At 35.3% G+C, this 14,585-nt stretch overlaps 1 protein-coding gene across 2 annotated transcripts in view; it reads left to right on the forward strand.

Annotated features, from left to right (window-relative positions):
- TMEM161B (transmembrane protein 161B) overlaps window positions 1-12,470 on the forward strand; it is a 46,486-nt gene extending 34,016 nt beyond the window's left edge. The window contains exons 6-12 of one of the 2 annotated variants that reach the window (XM_086479556.1): window positions 913-1,064; window positions 1,603-1,663; window positions 3,330-3,470; window positions 6,877-6,990; window positions 8,106-8,280; window positions 10,416-10,512; window positions 11,383-12,470. In XM_086479556.1, coding sequence (XP_086335682.1) covers window positions 913-1,064; window positions 1,603-1,663; window positions 3,330-3,470; window positions 6,877-6,990; window positions 8,106-8,280; window positions 10,416-10,512; window positions 11,383-11,660 — 1,018 coding nt within the window. In that variant the 3' untranslated portion in view covers window positions 11,661-12,470. The remainder of the gene's footprint in view (window positions 1-912; window positions 1,065-1,602; window positions 1,664-3,329; window positions 3,471-6,876; window positions 6,991-8,105; window positions 8,281-10,415; window positions 10,513-11,382) is intronic. The other variant, XM_086479555.1, reaches the window with a different exon arrangement.
- The last annotated feature ends 2,115 nt before the right edge of the window (window positions 12,471-14,585 follow it).

Here is a 14,585-nt window from a genome sequence, read left to right on the forward strand (position 1 = left end):
GGCACCAGGGTTACATGATACAATATAATACCAGACTATATAGAGTTTTTTAAGGTGGGTTTTTTTTTCCCCAAGATGAGCATGGGATAGATTTTTCTTTCCTAGATAGTACTAAACGTGCTGTTGTTTTATTATCTTTGATAGCTAAAAATCTCGAACACATGCATGTGAAAGTAGAGAAATAAAAGTTTAATCTTTTCATATGTTTTCTGTTTAGTAAACAGCCATGTAACAAACAAGCAACAATCCCATGCCAGTTGTCACAGTTTCTTGTAAGGCAGGTCTATACTCCCTGTGAGCAGAAATTCCCATAGTTGACGAATTTTATCCCATTACTGGTAGAAGTGCTTGTTGGAGCATCCTGTTCTTGCTGATTGTTTGCGTACCTTGGGGTTGTGCATCCAGGAGGAATATGTATTGCTCCTCTGTGACTAAAAATATGACTCAGTTTTTGTGTTCAGAAGTAGTATTTTGAATTTTGAAATTAAGGTATATTATATCTTGAGTTATGTAGTTTGATGAAATATTTTTCATTTAGCTTGATATTTTGCATTGAAGATACAATTATTTTTATTTTTTGTTTGCTGGAACTTATGGTTACGTAATAATTTACATTTAAACTGTGGCTTACTTCTCCTAGGCTGATGGTGAATATTGCTGCAGCTGACTACATGTAAACCTAAATCAAAACAGTACTCCAGAGTAGTGTATTCCTGGCTACCGATTATGCGATTATTTTGCTTTACAGTATTCTGTAATTTTAACCTGAAATTGGCTAAACACATATTACTTTTTTAAAAAAAATTGCACATCATAGAACAGCCCTAGTGTAGATGACCAAAATACAGCTTTCTAGTTCTTAAATATAGTTATTTTACAAACTTAATTTTCCTTGACCTTTTTCTTTTGTAGTAAGGTACTATTTTCGTTGACTACCCATTATTTCAAAGTAGAGGATGGAGGTGAAAGATCAGTCTGTGTCACCTTTGGTTTTTTCTTCTTTGTTAAAGCCATGGCAATTCTCATTGTGACAGAAAACTATCTAGAGTTTGGACTGGAATCAGGTAACTCCTTTCTTTAGTGTTTGCAACAGCTATAGTGATTGCATGACCTGAAAAATTTTATTTTCAGTCTTTTAGGTGTTTTTGAGAATATCTGTGTTAAAATGAAGTCTATATGTCATACACATCTAAGAAATTCTGCTTTGGAATGCAGATTCTGAAGGATATCCTGTGTATTTTCCCTGCTTTCTTTTAAGTAGTGTGATCTTTATCTAGGTTGTTTGTTTTGTTAATTACATTTGCCCTTCAGTTTTACATTTAACCCATTTTGCCTTTCATAATAAAGCAAAGCTCCTTTTACTGAAGAAAAAAAAAAAAAAAGAAATACCTAGGTTTGTAAAAAATGTTAATTTTATTCGTGTTCCTGAACTGTACAGATATCAGTGATGTTAATCAAGTTTTATTGCATTGTGACATACTAATTAGCACATAAAAGAGTTATGCTAGACAGATGACAATTTGTTTAAAAGCATTTTATTTCAAAAAAGGGATTCTGTGTTTGGACTGTAGTAAAATACATATAATATACGTGTCTCTGCAGGATTCTCGAATTTCTCAGAAAGTGCTATGCAGTTTCTTGAAAAGCAGGGTTTGGAATCCCAGTAAGTTTCTGGAAATACATTTGTTTGTTTTATATGTGCATTTATAACTGAACCACTTGGATTTCCTTAGCAAGCATTTGTCTTGCATGTTTTGCTCTTGTAATGTGAAGAGGAGGGCTAATGAACGTAATTTGTCAGTACTCACAAGTAAATTAAGCTGCATTTGTGTTTTCTTTTTTTAATTTGGAGATAGTTTCTACTCATGCATTTTGATTGTAGTTCATAAAATACACTTCAAAACTATAAACATTTTTTTCTTGCCAGTTCCCTTTAACTTTGCAAGGATTGCTTAAAACAGGTGATAGATATTTTTTGCCATTCCTGTGTTACGCAGAAGAATTAGTCTACAAAAGCTATGAGTGGAGCTGTGATAAAGTTGGCATTAGGAGTAAATTTTGGCGTTCATGCCTGGTTTCGGGTTCTAATAGTGTTTTGATATTGTGCAAAAACATCTGCTTGCTACAGGACATCCAAGATATGTATAGACTGTCAAAGGAACATGCCATAGCTTGTGATGTTACATAAATTGCTGTCATAGACAGCCTTTGTATACTGTAAAATGGGTTTCTTTTACAATTCTTCCCTTATATGCCTGCTCTTAAATGCATTTATGGGGTATGTCCTCACTGTGGGAGCGCAGCTGTGAATTGCTTGCTTGGAAGTTCTCAAGTATTGTGCAGAAGCTGTGGAATCTCTTCAAGGAACGGAAGTCTCCTCAAACTAGATCAGTGTGTCGTTTATGAATAAACTCATGGGAAACCCTTAACTGAATCCCATGTGTTTCTTCTGCTTTGCCTAAGCTATTGCAAGTTTACTAACTTCTATATTAATTTTCCTGTTAAGTGTTTGTTTAGTTTTGAACTTTTGCAGTGCTTTGTCTGTTTACAGCAACAATTGAGTTGATGATGGTGTCTCTTGGAAGTTTATATGACAAAGATTAAGAAAGTGTCTGAAACTCACATGGATCACTAGATTTGTTTTTGTTCCTCTTTAGTCTGTGTTAGTTACATGTCACTTGGTTTTTTTGTGTGTAATCCAGTGTGTGTTAATTCTGTAATTCAGTTGATTCTGGATATTTTTTTTCTGTAATTTTTTTATATACTCTGTAGTTCATTAAAACAAACTATATTAATCATTTGGAAGAGACACATTAATTGGCCACATGTATGTTTTAGATAAATCTGTGAAAAACTGCAGTAAAAACAGTTTGATAGAGCTTTTTAATGGACAAAGGTAGAATGTAAGTAGTATAACATAAATACCCATTTTGCCTTTGACTAACTTATGATGCATCTGTTCCTCTCTTAAAAACATAATCATAAAATTAATTCTGTTAGCTATTTCTTTTATATAATTTGTTGTTAATTACAATATAAAACTATTCTTTTTTTGTTCTTTACTAACAAACTTAACATTTTATAGACAGCAGTTTAGGTTTTCTGTTTTTCTAGGAAATAGGTGTCTAATAGGTGTCCTTTTTTTTTTTTTTTTTTTTTTTTTTGATTGTAACTCCTGGTTGGTTTGTAATAATGCTGGTATTTCAGAGTAAAAGTGTAGAATACTGTTTGCTTTTTTTATTAAATGTTAGATACTGTTAAGTCTGATACACACCCCCACTCCCAACTTCCTCCCCAACAAAATGCTTATTTCCTTTCTTTTCTTTTAGGGGTCCTGTGTCTAAACTAACCTTCAAATTGTTCCTGGCTGTTCTGTGTTCACTTATTGGTGCTTTTTTGACATTCCCTGGCTTGCGACTGGCTCAAATGCATCTGGATGCTCTGAATTTAGCAACAGAAAAAATAACACAGTAAGAGAAAATATATACACATAGGTATATGCTACTCAGTCTTAAATCTTTAATGTCTGAAAATAATCAAAGCAAACTATTCCAACAAAAAGGTACTGACTAAGACTTCTGTTGCTGCCTGCTTTTCGTATCTTGAGCAGACTTGCCACCTGCCTCTTTCTGCTCAACCTGTGCTCTGCCAATCTGTTACATTCTTTGCCTTGTAATTAGATTCCCAGTTAAAGGAGCTTTCCTTTTCTCCTGCAAGAGCTCCATCAAGAATGTTTCTGCTTGCTGCTTCTTTTCACCCATCATATCTTTTTGGAAGCTCAGATAACTTTCAGGAAGTAGAGGTGCAACTACAGACATTTTTTTTTTTTTCCCACCCACATGTCCAGGTGGGCATCATGCCTTTGATAAATTTAGGGTGAGATAAAAAGAAAAGATGACCCGGAATAGTTAATAAGGGCCAGATGTTAATACCAGTTTAAAGGAATATTTTCATTTTCAGCTGTCTTTGTGTTTGGTAGTAAAATGTTTGCTTTGATTTAACTGTTACTTTTCAGTGTCCTCTGGTTGAGGGAGGAACTCCAGATGTCTTTCATAGATCTTGGCCTATGATGTTTGATACATGTTAATGGCAGATTCTGCAGCATAGCCCATTGTGATCATTTAGTCTGGTCACTTTCTGAAGAGGACCGTTATGTTTTATGATACAACCATCAGTTATGTTCAAACTGCATTTTTTTTCCTTTCCCCCAAAAATGCCCAGCTGGAAGATTAGTCTATGTTTGAAGTGGATCCTTCACTCTTGGTAAACTTAGAACTAAGTACTCTGTTATACTTGCACTCATCGTAGCTGAATGCATCCAGGTACAGCTGCAAGCTGATGGCTTGTTGTATCTGCTGTTAAGTTTCTGTCTATATGTAGGCTGTGACTGAGTCACTTCCTAATCTGTTCTTTTCAGCCAAATAAAGTAAACTGCGTAGTTTTTCGTTTTTATGAGTCTCAAAATTCTAAAATTTCTTGTACCTTTTCTGTAGGTATCCTCTGATTTTTCAAACATCTTCCTTGTTCTGTGGACATGAGACCCTATGCAGAAATATAAAGTCTCTGAAACAGAAGTTCGATAATCAAGAACTAAAATAATTAATATCCACTAGGATGGGGTTATGAAAAATCAGTCTTCTCTAACTTAATGTTTGGAGGATATTGGAAGTGGTTGTTGAAGATAACTTTGGAACACCAAGCAAATTATTTTTGAAAGTCTACCAGTACTTTGACTATCCAACTGGAACAATATAAAAATCACATTAAGCGGATTAAAACTTGGTCAGATATCAATGTAATTAAGAAATGCAGTTATAAACAAAGAATCATTGTCAAGTGATAGGTTCTAAGTGGCATGAAGAGATTGGTATTTGCTGTTAGTGATGTCAGTGAGTAGATCATTATTGACTGTTTGCAGTTGTTTGACAGTGACTAAAGGGGAGTAGTAAACGAAGATGTCAGTGATACGAAGTGCTCTAATTTGAGGGCAGGAAAACAATCCTTTCTCTGCAGTCAGTGGTCTACTTTTGGGAAAAAAAGCCCCAAACAATAACCAAAAAAACTCCAACCGAAAAAAAAAAAAAAACCAAAACCCAAAATCCCTAGAAACTGCACAGAGAAAACAGCAGCCCCCAAGCTCTCGTAAAAAAACCAAACAAACAAAAACCACAAAAAAAAGAGGGGGGGAACCCCAAAACCAGTGGACCCACACAGAAGAAAAAAAAGCTGAGGGGACAAGCTCCCTTTCCCATTTCATTACAGAACGGGAGACTTAACTTACAGGCAACACTGACCAAAAAAAAAAAAAAAAAAAAAAAGAAAAAAAGTAATGGTTAGAGATTAACCACCACTTCACTAATATGGTTAATGTGGTTCTTTCATTATTTAGAGAGTAAAGTTGTGGTTTTCTGGGTAAACAGAATAAAAATAATCTGGTGTCCCTTTTGGTTTTGGTATCTGGTTTGATTTTTTTTCTGTAGTGGCAATATCCTTCCCTGCATGTATTTTGTAGTCATCTTAACCAATTTGTACCATTTTCTATGCATTCCCTCATTTTTCAGAGCCTTCTTCAAGAGTCTTTCAGCCTTTCTCCCTGTACTCAAATAAACAGGAAGGGATTCTTGCCACCCTTTGTCATATTCCAGTCCATTAACTTTGTAAGATGTCTTAAATAAGTAAAAACTCAGGTGAAATGCTTTCACTCGTTACTGAAATGCTTTAGACTGTTCTTTGGTGCCGTTGTGTTCCCTAGCAACACTGAACAACTAGTAGTGCTTACTTCTTCATCTAAACCAAATAATTTAAATGTGAGTGTGATGACATCTTTTGAAACATACAAACATTTTGATGTTTTTAGGAAGCTTGATAGTTTGAAATCAGTAAGGTCTTATGTTCTTTAGAATAACTTTTGATTACCTCATTTTTTCTATAGTGTAGGAGCACTCTGGTTGGAGATGGAGGTATAGAGAAGCTGATTGTTTTAGGGAGGAAGCATTGCACTAGCAAACCCACCAGATCTACAGAACTGAAGTCTTGAACTCTTTTCATTTCATTTTAGTATGAAAAATGTTTGGGATATGGCGTTCAGAAATGCAGGGTATTAATTCAGGAAAAACTCCAGAAGACTTGTATCTTCTTTTTAAATTCTGCTGTCTGTTTTGTAGGATTACAAAAGAGTACTACTTTTATATTAACTGTGCGGTTTTGTACAGTGCATTTAAAATGGAATAGCTGTGCTGTTTTGATTTTTTTTTTTTGTTGTTGTGTTTTTTTGGTGTTTTTTTTTTTTTAATCCAAATATCTTTAATTGAATGTAAGTTCCAAGTTTCATTTAGTCAAGGTTGCTAAGTAAAAACCTTTATTAAACTGGGAAATCTGACCTCTGAGAACTGTTCCCCCTGGTCTGTATAGACAATGGAAATTAATCTGATTAATAAATAAAGCAGAAGAAGTAGTAATACAGCAGTGTATTTCCCATAATTGTCCAAGATGCTGACTCTCTAGATTAAAACTGTGATAGCTAGTGCAGTTTGGTGTTATGCCATCGTATGGAAACTTTCAACAACTGTCTTTTATTGTAGCATGGCATTATGCAGGTAGCTCCTTTGGTTAGATAGTTTGGAATAAATCAGGTTTTCAGATATTCTAAGAGCACTGTTTTTAAGCCACAACCAGTGTGATTTCACAGTATGTAGTATTACTGTTTTGTTGAATATGACTGTTTTGTCATACCTATCAATAGGAAAGTAGTTTTTTATTTACCTTTCTCCCGGCTATTTTAAAATTTGGATTTCTCATTTTGAATTTGTAGCCCCAGTTTCAACAGTATGGTAATTGTATTCAATAACTTCTCCCCTTTCTTTTTTCTTCTTTCAGAACATTGCTACATATAAACTTCTTGGCACCTTTATTTATGGTTCTGCTGTGGGTAAAACCAATCACTAAGGACTACATTATGAACCCACCTTTGGGCAAAGAGAGCGTCCCTTTGTAAGATTCCCTTTAAAAATTCTTTCTGGGGTGTTGAGAACAAAACTATAAGCCTAGGTAGTGCCCTGTGAAAGTCACGGAAGCATGGAAGACCTAAAATTTAGTAGCAGCTGCTGTCAAAGGTATTTGTGGAAGTTGCAGCTGAGCTCTAAAGAGCTTCTGTCATTTCGGAAGAACGAGAATTTGTTGCAGAGTGTTGAATGTTAAGGTGGTGGTTCCTCAAAAGGTGCTATCTTCTGGCATCTCCTTGGCAGTGGTGGGTTGTTCTTCCTAGGCGTGGAATACCACCTCACTGCCACCTTCTGGAACCTTGTCTCTTACATATTGGTGTAGAAGAGGAGTGATTTCAGTGAAGGCAGTCAAGATACATTGGCACAGGTACTGACCTAAGTGATTTGTCTTAAGATCTAAGTGTAGGTGAATTGCATATAGAATTGATAGGTAAATTATTTAAAACATAAAAAGGGAAGGAATTTTCATTAAGAGTGTATCTGAAATAGATGTTGTATAAGTAGTGTAGGTGATTGTCATTGGCTCTGTTAGTCTGGATAATTCAAAATGAGAAAAGAGACTTGAAACAAATGCGGTTGGCTAACACTTTCATTACTGTCTGGGTCTAAGGTATGCTTCTAATGTGGTGCTGTGACCACTGAACTATTACATAAAACATTGCAAATACACGTATTTTGTATTTGTTCCTCAGTTTATGCTAAAATGAGAGTTGAGCTGTAATGGTGTATCTAAGGCAATTGAGGTGCTCGTTTGCTGTGTAGAACTGGGTGTCTCAAAACCTGTAAAACCTGTAAAAAGCCTCAAAATCTGAGTAAGCTTGGTTTTTAGTGTCCTGTCTTTGTTACTCAGAATTTAAGTGCTGTTTGCAGACAAGTGATTACTAATTTGGATCTCGTGCTGTAATAGGGCTACTAAGAAGCAGCAGTAGAGAGAAGGGGGGGGGCAAAAGTGCATGTTACTTGCACATGAACTTCGTAACTATATATTGTGCATTAAGTATTTTTGACAATATGCTTCAAGATTTCTTTACAGATGGTACAAACATATACCTGTAGCAGTAGGTGACCTTTGGAAAACGGCATTACCCTTTTTTCTATATGCAGAATGTCAGAAGATACCTTTGACACCGTGAGGTTGTGGATTATAATCCTGTTATGTGCTTTACGGTTGGCTATGATGCGTCATCATTTACAGGCCTATCTGAATTTAGCCCAGAAAAGTGTGGATCAGATGAAAAAGGAAGCTGGCAGAATAAGTATGGTTGATTTACAGAAGATGGTAAGTACTGAGGTTACGTATTTGGAGTGCTCTGTCTCTACCAATGCCTTTTTCCAGTTTGTTACATATTCGGTGGCACCAGAGCTGAAATCTGAACGAAGCTTCCTACACTACATCTCCTATAAAAATAACACCAATACAGAGAAATTCTGCAAACCAGAATATGCAGAGATGTGTCATCCGTATTATGCAGATGGCTTGTCTTAAGTTATTTGAAAGTTTTTGTAAAAGATCCCTTCATTAATTGTTCTTTATAAATATGTACAAATACGATGAGTTTCTGCTCAGCATGAGTAGATCTTGGTGAGTGGTAATATATAGCTACAACATGGGAAAAATATTAAGTTGAATTTAGATAGAAGGGTAAATTACTGTTACCTAATCCCAACTATGATTTTTAAATTGAGGCAAAATTTAAGATAAGGTGGTTGTATTTTGGGGTAAAATGAGACATGCTTAATTCTATCAGACCACTCTCAAGTGCAGTAGCCTCATTACAAAACTGTCTGCCCATCTTGTTACTGTGGCAAAGGAAAAAAGTCTTTGATTTTTTTTTTTTTTTCAAGAAAAAGGTTTAAAACATACCATCTCAACAAACTGAGGAGGTAGAAGTTCATCAGCTTTCTGTAGAATGGTGTTGTGTGTTACCTGCAAAATAAACATTTCTAGTGTTGCATGACAGTGCTGCCTGGTGGTCCTGCTGAGTTGGGGTGTCTTGCAGGAGGAATATTGAAGTATGCCATAAGATAAAGATTCCTCTCCTAGAATTGTCACTGTTACAATCTTGTCCTTGGCTTCAGGGAGTATCTGAAGGTTGTAAGTGGACTATGCAGTGGGTATTTACAAACAAAGTGGCTAGCAGTTTGCTTCAGAAAAAAAGTTAGGAAGTGCAGGTGGCAGCAACTAGTTAAGACAGAACTGTGCTGATCGCTGTGAATGCATAATTTTAGTTTGGGGAGCTTTCATCCTCTGTGTAAAACAATAATGTCTTCTCTGTGCAGTGTTCCCTAAATCCGTTTTTATGTCTTTGGGAAGGCCATAGCCCCTAAACAAAGTCCTGTCTTGTTTTACTAGTCATGTCTGCTTTATCTTCTTAGGGAAGTTTTGCCAGTAAAGTCTTTCCTACAGTGATCATTACTTTTTAAGTTGTTCTTTTTATCCTATTCCATCAATTATCTTGCAATATTTTTGTCTCATGCTTTTTCTTCTGTTAGTGTCTTACTGCTTTTTCTTCTTGTGCTACTTTTTTGATGCTTGTTCATCATGAAGCCCTTTGAGGTTTTAGAGGTATTTCCAAAAATGTCATGTCTGCCTTCATCTTTTTTGCCACCCTGTATTCTGTTCTTTTCAAAAATCCAGTTAGCTTTATTTCATTGCTTGCTTGCTATTGATTTTATGACTTCTTTCCTTCTTTATTTGGTCTAGTCTTTTAGGTCAATAGCTTATACAAAATATATAATGTAACAATCTTGAGAAAGGTGGAACAGATTGGGAGCAGGGGGAGGGATAAATCTGAGTGGATTTCAATGAACCATAAAGTGTGCCTGAAATAAAGACCATTTAAATGCTGTTATTGATCAGCTACTCTGAAAAATCATCTTGTCATTGTTTTTACAATACTGGTTGGAAATCTTAAAAATATCTTGCTTTTGAAAAGGGACTGCAATATTAACCAAATTTTTATTTACTTTTTATGAGGCTTTGGACTGTGACTACTGCTTCATTTTTGAAATGGGATTTAGTTTGTAAATCATTGGGGACTTTAAAAATTAAACATATATTTAGCTTTGATTCTGGTGTATTGAAATAGGAATCTTTGAATGATGACATGCAGTTTGCAGAAGTAAAATGGATTCTGTTTGTTTTAACAGAAGTGATGCTTTTAGTTGTTTCCTTTCAGCACTTTCTGTCAGATTTGTAAATGTCCTGAAACTGGAGTTCATTGTAGGGATTTCTTCATTAGGCCTTTTGAAGACAGTATGTCACATCCCAAGATGTGCTAGAAAACTTTTTAAACAGCTTTAATGCATAAGTACTTTTTTTTCTTAATAAATTGCTTTGTTTTCCTAGATGTGTTCATAAAGGTTGTCTTTGATTAGCCAGAACTCATAAATTACTCTCTTCTGTTTTCCCAGGTGGCTCGGGTATTCTATTATCTTTGTGTAATTGCACTGCAGTATGTTGCACCATTGGTAATGCTCCTTCACACAACTCTGCTCTTGAAAACACTAGGTAGGCAAAATTGGATCAACAAAAATGTGTTCTGTTCTACACAGGGCTTTCATATTTTCGGCTTACTAAAGAGAATTAGAATGTACAGGTACTTGCAATACAGAAATACATTGTCGTTTCCTACAATTTAAAACATACTGATGTGGGGCTTTTAAGCAGTCCTCTTCTGTTGCTGCTTTTGACATCTTTCAATTATATGCTAATTTGTTTGATTTATTTCTGAGAAGTTGTGTAATACACCAGTTAAGCTGTTCACGTCAGTTGAAATATTTGTCTTTTAAAAGGTATTTTAAAAGTGAGCTGTATAAAGCATTGTTGATTTAACCTTATGACCATCCATTGAAGGAATTTTTTTCAGCTTTTCAGTCTTAAGTAGGCTTTTTGAATGGAAACTGTGACATATGAAGTTAATTTCATTACTGGGAGATCTGATGTCACTCTGTTGGTGTGGTTTTGTTTTTTTTTTCTTTCTTTCTTGAGAGGGATGTTTTTCACAGCCTGCCATACAGACGTGATACTCTTTTTGCAAAATGTCAGTGGAAAGAGATAGGCTTTGTTAGGCTCTGATTCATCCTGTTCTGGAGTAGGCATCTACATCTGGTGAGGTGAATCATACCCAGCGCTGACAAGGTCCCAAGGCAACCATGTCACATGTAGATGTTAGGATGTCAAAAGGTAAGATGAATCCTACCCTAATAGCTTACTAGTATGATCAAAGCCATGCAGATAGTCAGTATTTACTAAGTTAGAAATGCTTCAATTTTTTTTTGTGTGTGTGAAGAATATATATAAGATGATCTATAGAGCGATAGAAATAACAGAACTTGGGTTTTTTTCTATAAAAATCTGTTACTCATTTCTTTTTAACAGGTAATTATTCTTGGGGCATCTACCCGGAATTGAATTCTGACACTCCAGTAGAAAACAGTCTGCTTCCCAGTTCAGTTTATTCTGAGTCTCCACCTGCTGATGGAAAGATGAAAGTAACTGTGGTACAAATAACAATGGCTTTGGGAAGCCTAAAGAATATTTTCACTCCTCTTCTGTTCCGGGGACTCCTGTCTTTCCTCACCTGGTGGATTGCTGCTTGCCTCTTTTCTACAAGCCTTTTTGGGCTGTTCTATCACCAGTACCTGACTGTGGCGTGAACCAGTCAACTGACAAAGCAAGTGTGAGGTCAAATACTACATACAAACCCAGGTACCCAAGAGGAGATGAAGAGAAAAGAAGAAAACTATATATGAAGAGAAAACATATCAGAATTTTTTTAAAACACTTCCTCTGTGTTCTCAGGGTGAATATTCTTATAATGTTTAAAATTGCAACTGGGTTTGTTATTTTTGTGACCCAAATGGTAGGTAACTAATTGAATTATAGTATCAGGACTGACTGATATTGTGTGGCAGGTGGTGGCGTGTGTGCTAAAAAGATATGACCTCTGGGTATCTTGGTTTCCATAAACAGCAAGCCAACCTCAAAACTTTGTGTTTTAAGCATCAACAGTCAGTGACTGAACTGTGCTAGAAGGGTACTGGTTATAGTAATGGTGGCTGCCTATCGATTAAATCTTGAAACTGAGCCATACAATGGAAGGAGCGAGGGGATTTAAAAAAAATTCTGTTGGATAGCTATCAATCACTTTTCTCCATGAAAAATGAAATAATCCAACAGGACAAAAGAGATACTGTATATTACAGTAAAGAAAGCTGTACAAAATTTAAATTTAACAAGAATAGATGTATGGACCTGAGAGGTATTACTGCCTAAATATTTTGCAGGAATGCTTGTGCAGTAAGAGGAGAGTTATAAAAAAAAATAAATTATTTTAGTCCCTTCAGTCATTTTGAAGTAATGGCCATCTGTATTGGTGCTAATATTGATCCACAGATTCCATTTGGATCTTTTAAATTTCTCCTTTTCAGGTAATAGATAAATTCCATTGAATTCACAAAATAGTAGAAAACAATTAGTGATACCAATCAAACATTTCAAAAAGAAAACAGTTTAATCCTGCTGACTGAGAGTGTATGTATCTGTGTATTGTACATATAAATATATATTATATATTAAATATATAATATATATGAAGTTATAAAATATGGAATCTTTATTTTAAATTACTGAATGTATCTTACAGGGCCGTGGGAGAGGGATGTATGTGTATCTAATAATTTCAAGATCCCTTTTGAAATGAAAATTAAATTTTTTTTGAAAGTTCAGTTGAAAGGGCTATTTGTTTTTGGTGCCTCTTCAAAGGTACTTAGCTATACTAAAGAATTTACGCTCTTTTGGAAGAAAAGATCTACTTAATCTGTTAACCTTGAAGTTTCTTCTCTGTCAGATCATCATCTTTAGCCACTCTAATCTGTGTTAACTTGGCTATATAGTAACAACTAATATGTCTTGGCTTCAGAAATAGATTTTCTGTATAATAAAACAGCTGTAGTAAGGAGGAGCAAAGCATTAACTTTACAAGTTTTGCTTAAATGGAGGGATAGATTCCAAGTATAAAACCTTCTCAAAACAAAATAGAATGACAATTTTTCAGATGTTTTGTGTAATTGCAAAACAGGAATGGGAATTTATACGCAGTAGCTTTTTTAAAAAGTTAATGTTACACTTTGCAGAGGTCAGTGGGTTTTTTAACTAATACTAGCTGTTTATACGTTACTGTTCTTTTTCTCTTGAATTTGTGTACAGCTTTGGCATATAATAAGCATTTATAAATGGAAAAGCTTAACTAAATATGTAGCAACCTACCATATGGGAAAACAAACTGTTAATGAATGCAGAAAACCAAGAACTTAAGCTGGTGATAAACTGTCTTACTATGTTGAATGCCTTTTAAGTAATTTATTAGTGTATTAAATTGCATTTACTGATACTAGGGAGAGATTTGTGTACACCAGCTAGTACCTACCGCATGCATTTGGGATGTCTGAGGACACCTTGCATGATTCTACTGATTTCACTGCAGTATAGTATTTCAGTGCTAATGGTGATGCAAGCTTTGTTTTTTCACACTTTTCGTAACTAATGGGGATAAATGCTTAACTGTGTGAATTTGCCTAAAGAAAAATATTTAATTTCATAGATTCAGATCTTGAAACATTCCTAGGAAATGTCTTTCAGATTAATAGAGGGACAAAATATGACAGGTCCAGCAATACTCGACCTACTTGCTATTAGTTCAAGAGGTATTGTTTGTTACTAATAGGATTAATAGGGACAGCTTTTAAGTTATAGTTAGGTATCCAATGTTAATGTTTTATTCAGGAAAATAAAACTGTATAGTGCAGTTGATTCTGATAGTGAACTTGGCTAAAGCTCCTCACTGTATGGGAGATGTATAGGATAGTTTGCAATCTGAAGGATAGGAATAAACTTTGGGTACTAGAGCAAGCTTCAGAATAGTGCTAAGTAACAGTTTCTATTGGCATAGGTATTCTGAAAGCTCGTAAGTGAAAGTGAACTGTAGTTATATACTACTGCATTCAGCAAAGGTAATTGATTGTGTGTCTAGCTGAGCTTCACAGAGCTTTGGGTAAAGAACTCATGCTGTCTTATTCTTCAGACGTCACACTGATCACAGTGAAAAATAGGCACCTGGATGTTGCTAACATTAAGATCAACGCTTCTGGCCGTTGCTGTTTCATTGTTGTGCAAAACTGAATTGTTGACCTTCTGGTCAGCAGTCTGATGTGAGTGGGAGATGGTCTTTCTTTGGATCCATTTAATCCTTGCGTGAGTCTAGGAGGTTTATTAAAAACTAAAACATAGCAATAAACGCCTTTGAAATGTGAGGTGACAGTGAAACTAGAGGGAGCATATTGCTATGCCTTCCTACAACTACGTGATGGGCTCAAAAGTGACTTTTAAAGTAGAATAGTAACCCTGATAGTCCTGACTTCCATGTATATTATATAAGCTTCAAAGGAGTATCTGCTCACTTCTTTAGTGAGTTCCTTTGAAACAGCACCTGGCAAATACTTTTTTTTTTTTCTTCATGGAGATCTTTACCAGCACCTGGGGAAAAAAGGCATCTTGCAGAAATGGAAAAGCAGGTGAAACAT

Source organism: Leptosomus discolor, chromosome Z, assembly GCF_034619465.1.
Source record: "Leptosomus discolor isolate bLepDis1 chromosome Z, bLepDis1.hap2, whole genome shotgun sequence".
NCBI lineage: Eukaryota > Metazoa > Chordata > Aves > Leptosomiformes > Leptosomidae > Leptosomus > Leptosomus discolor.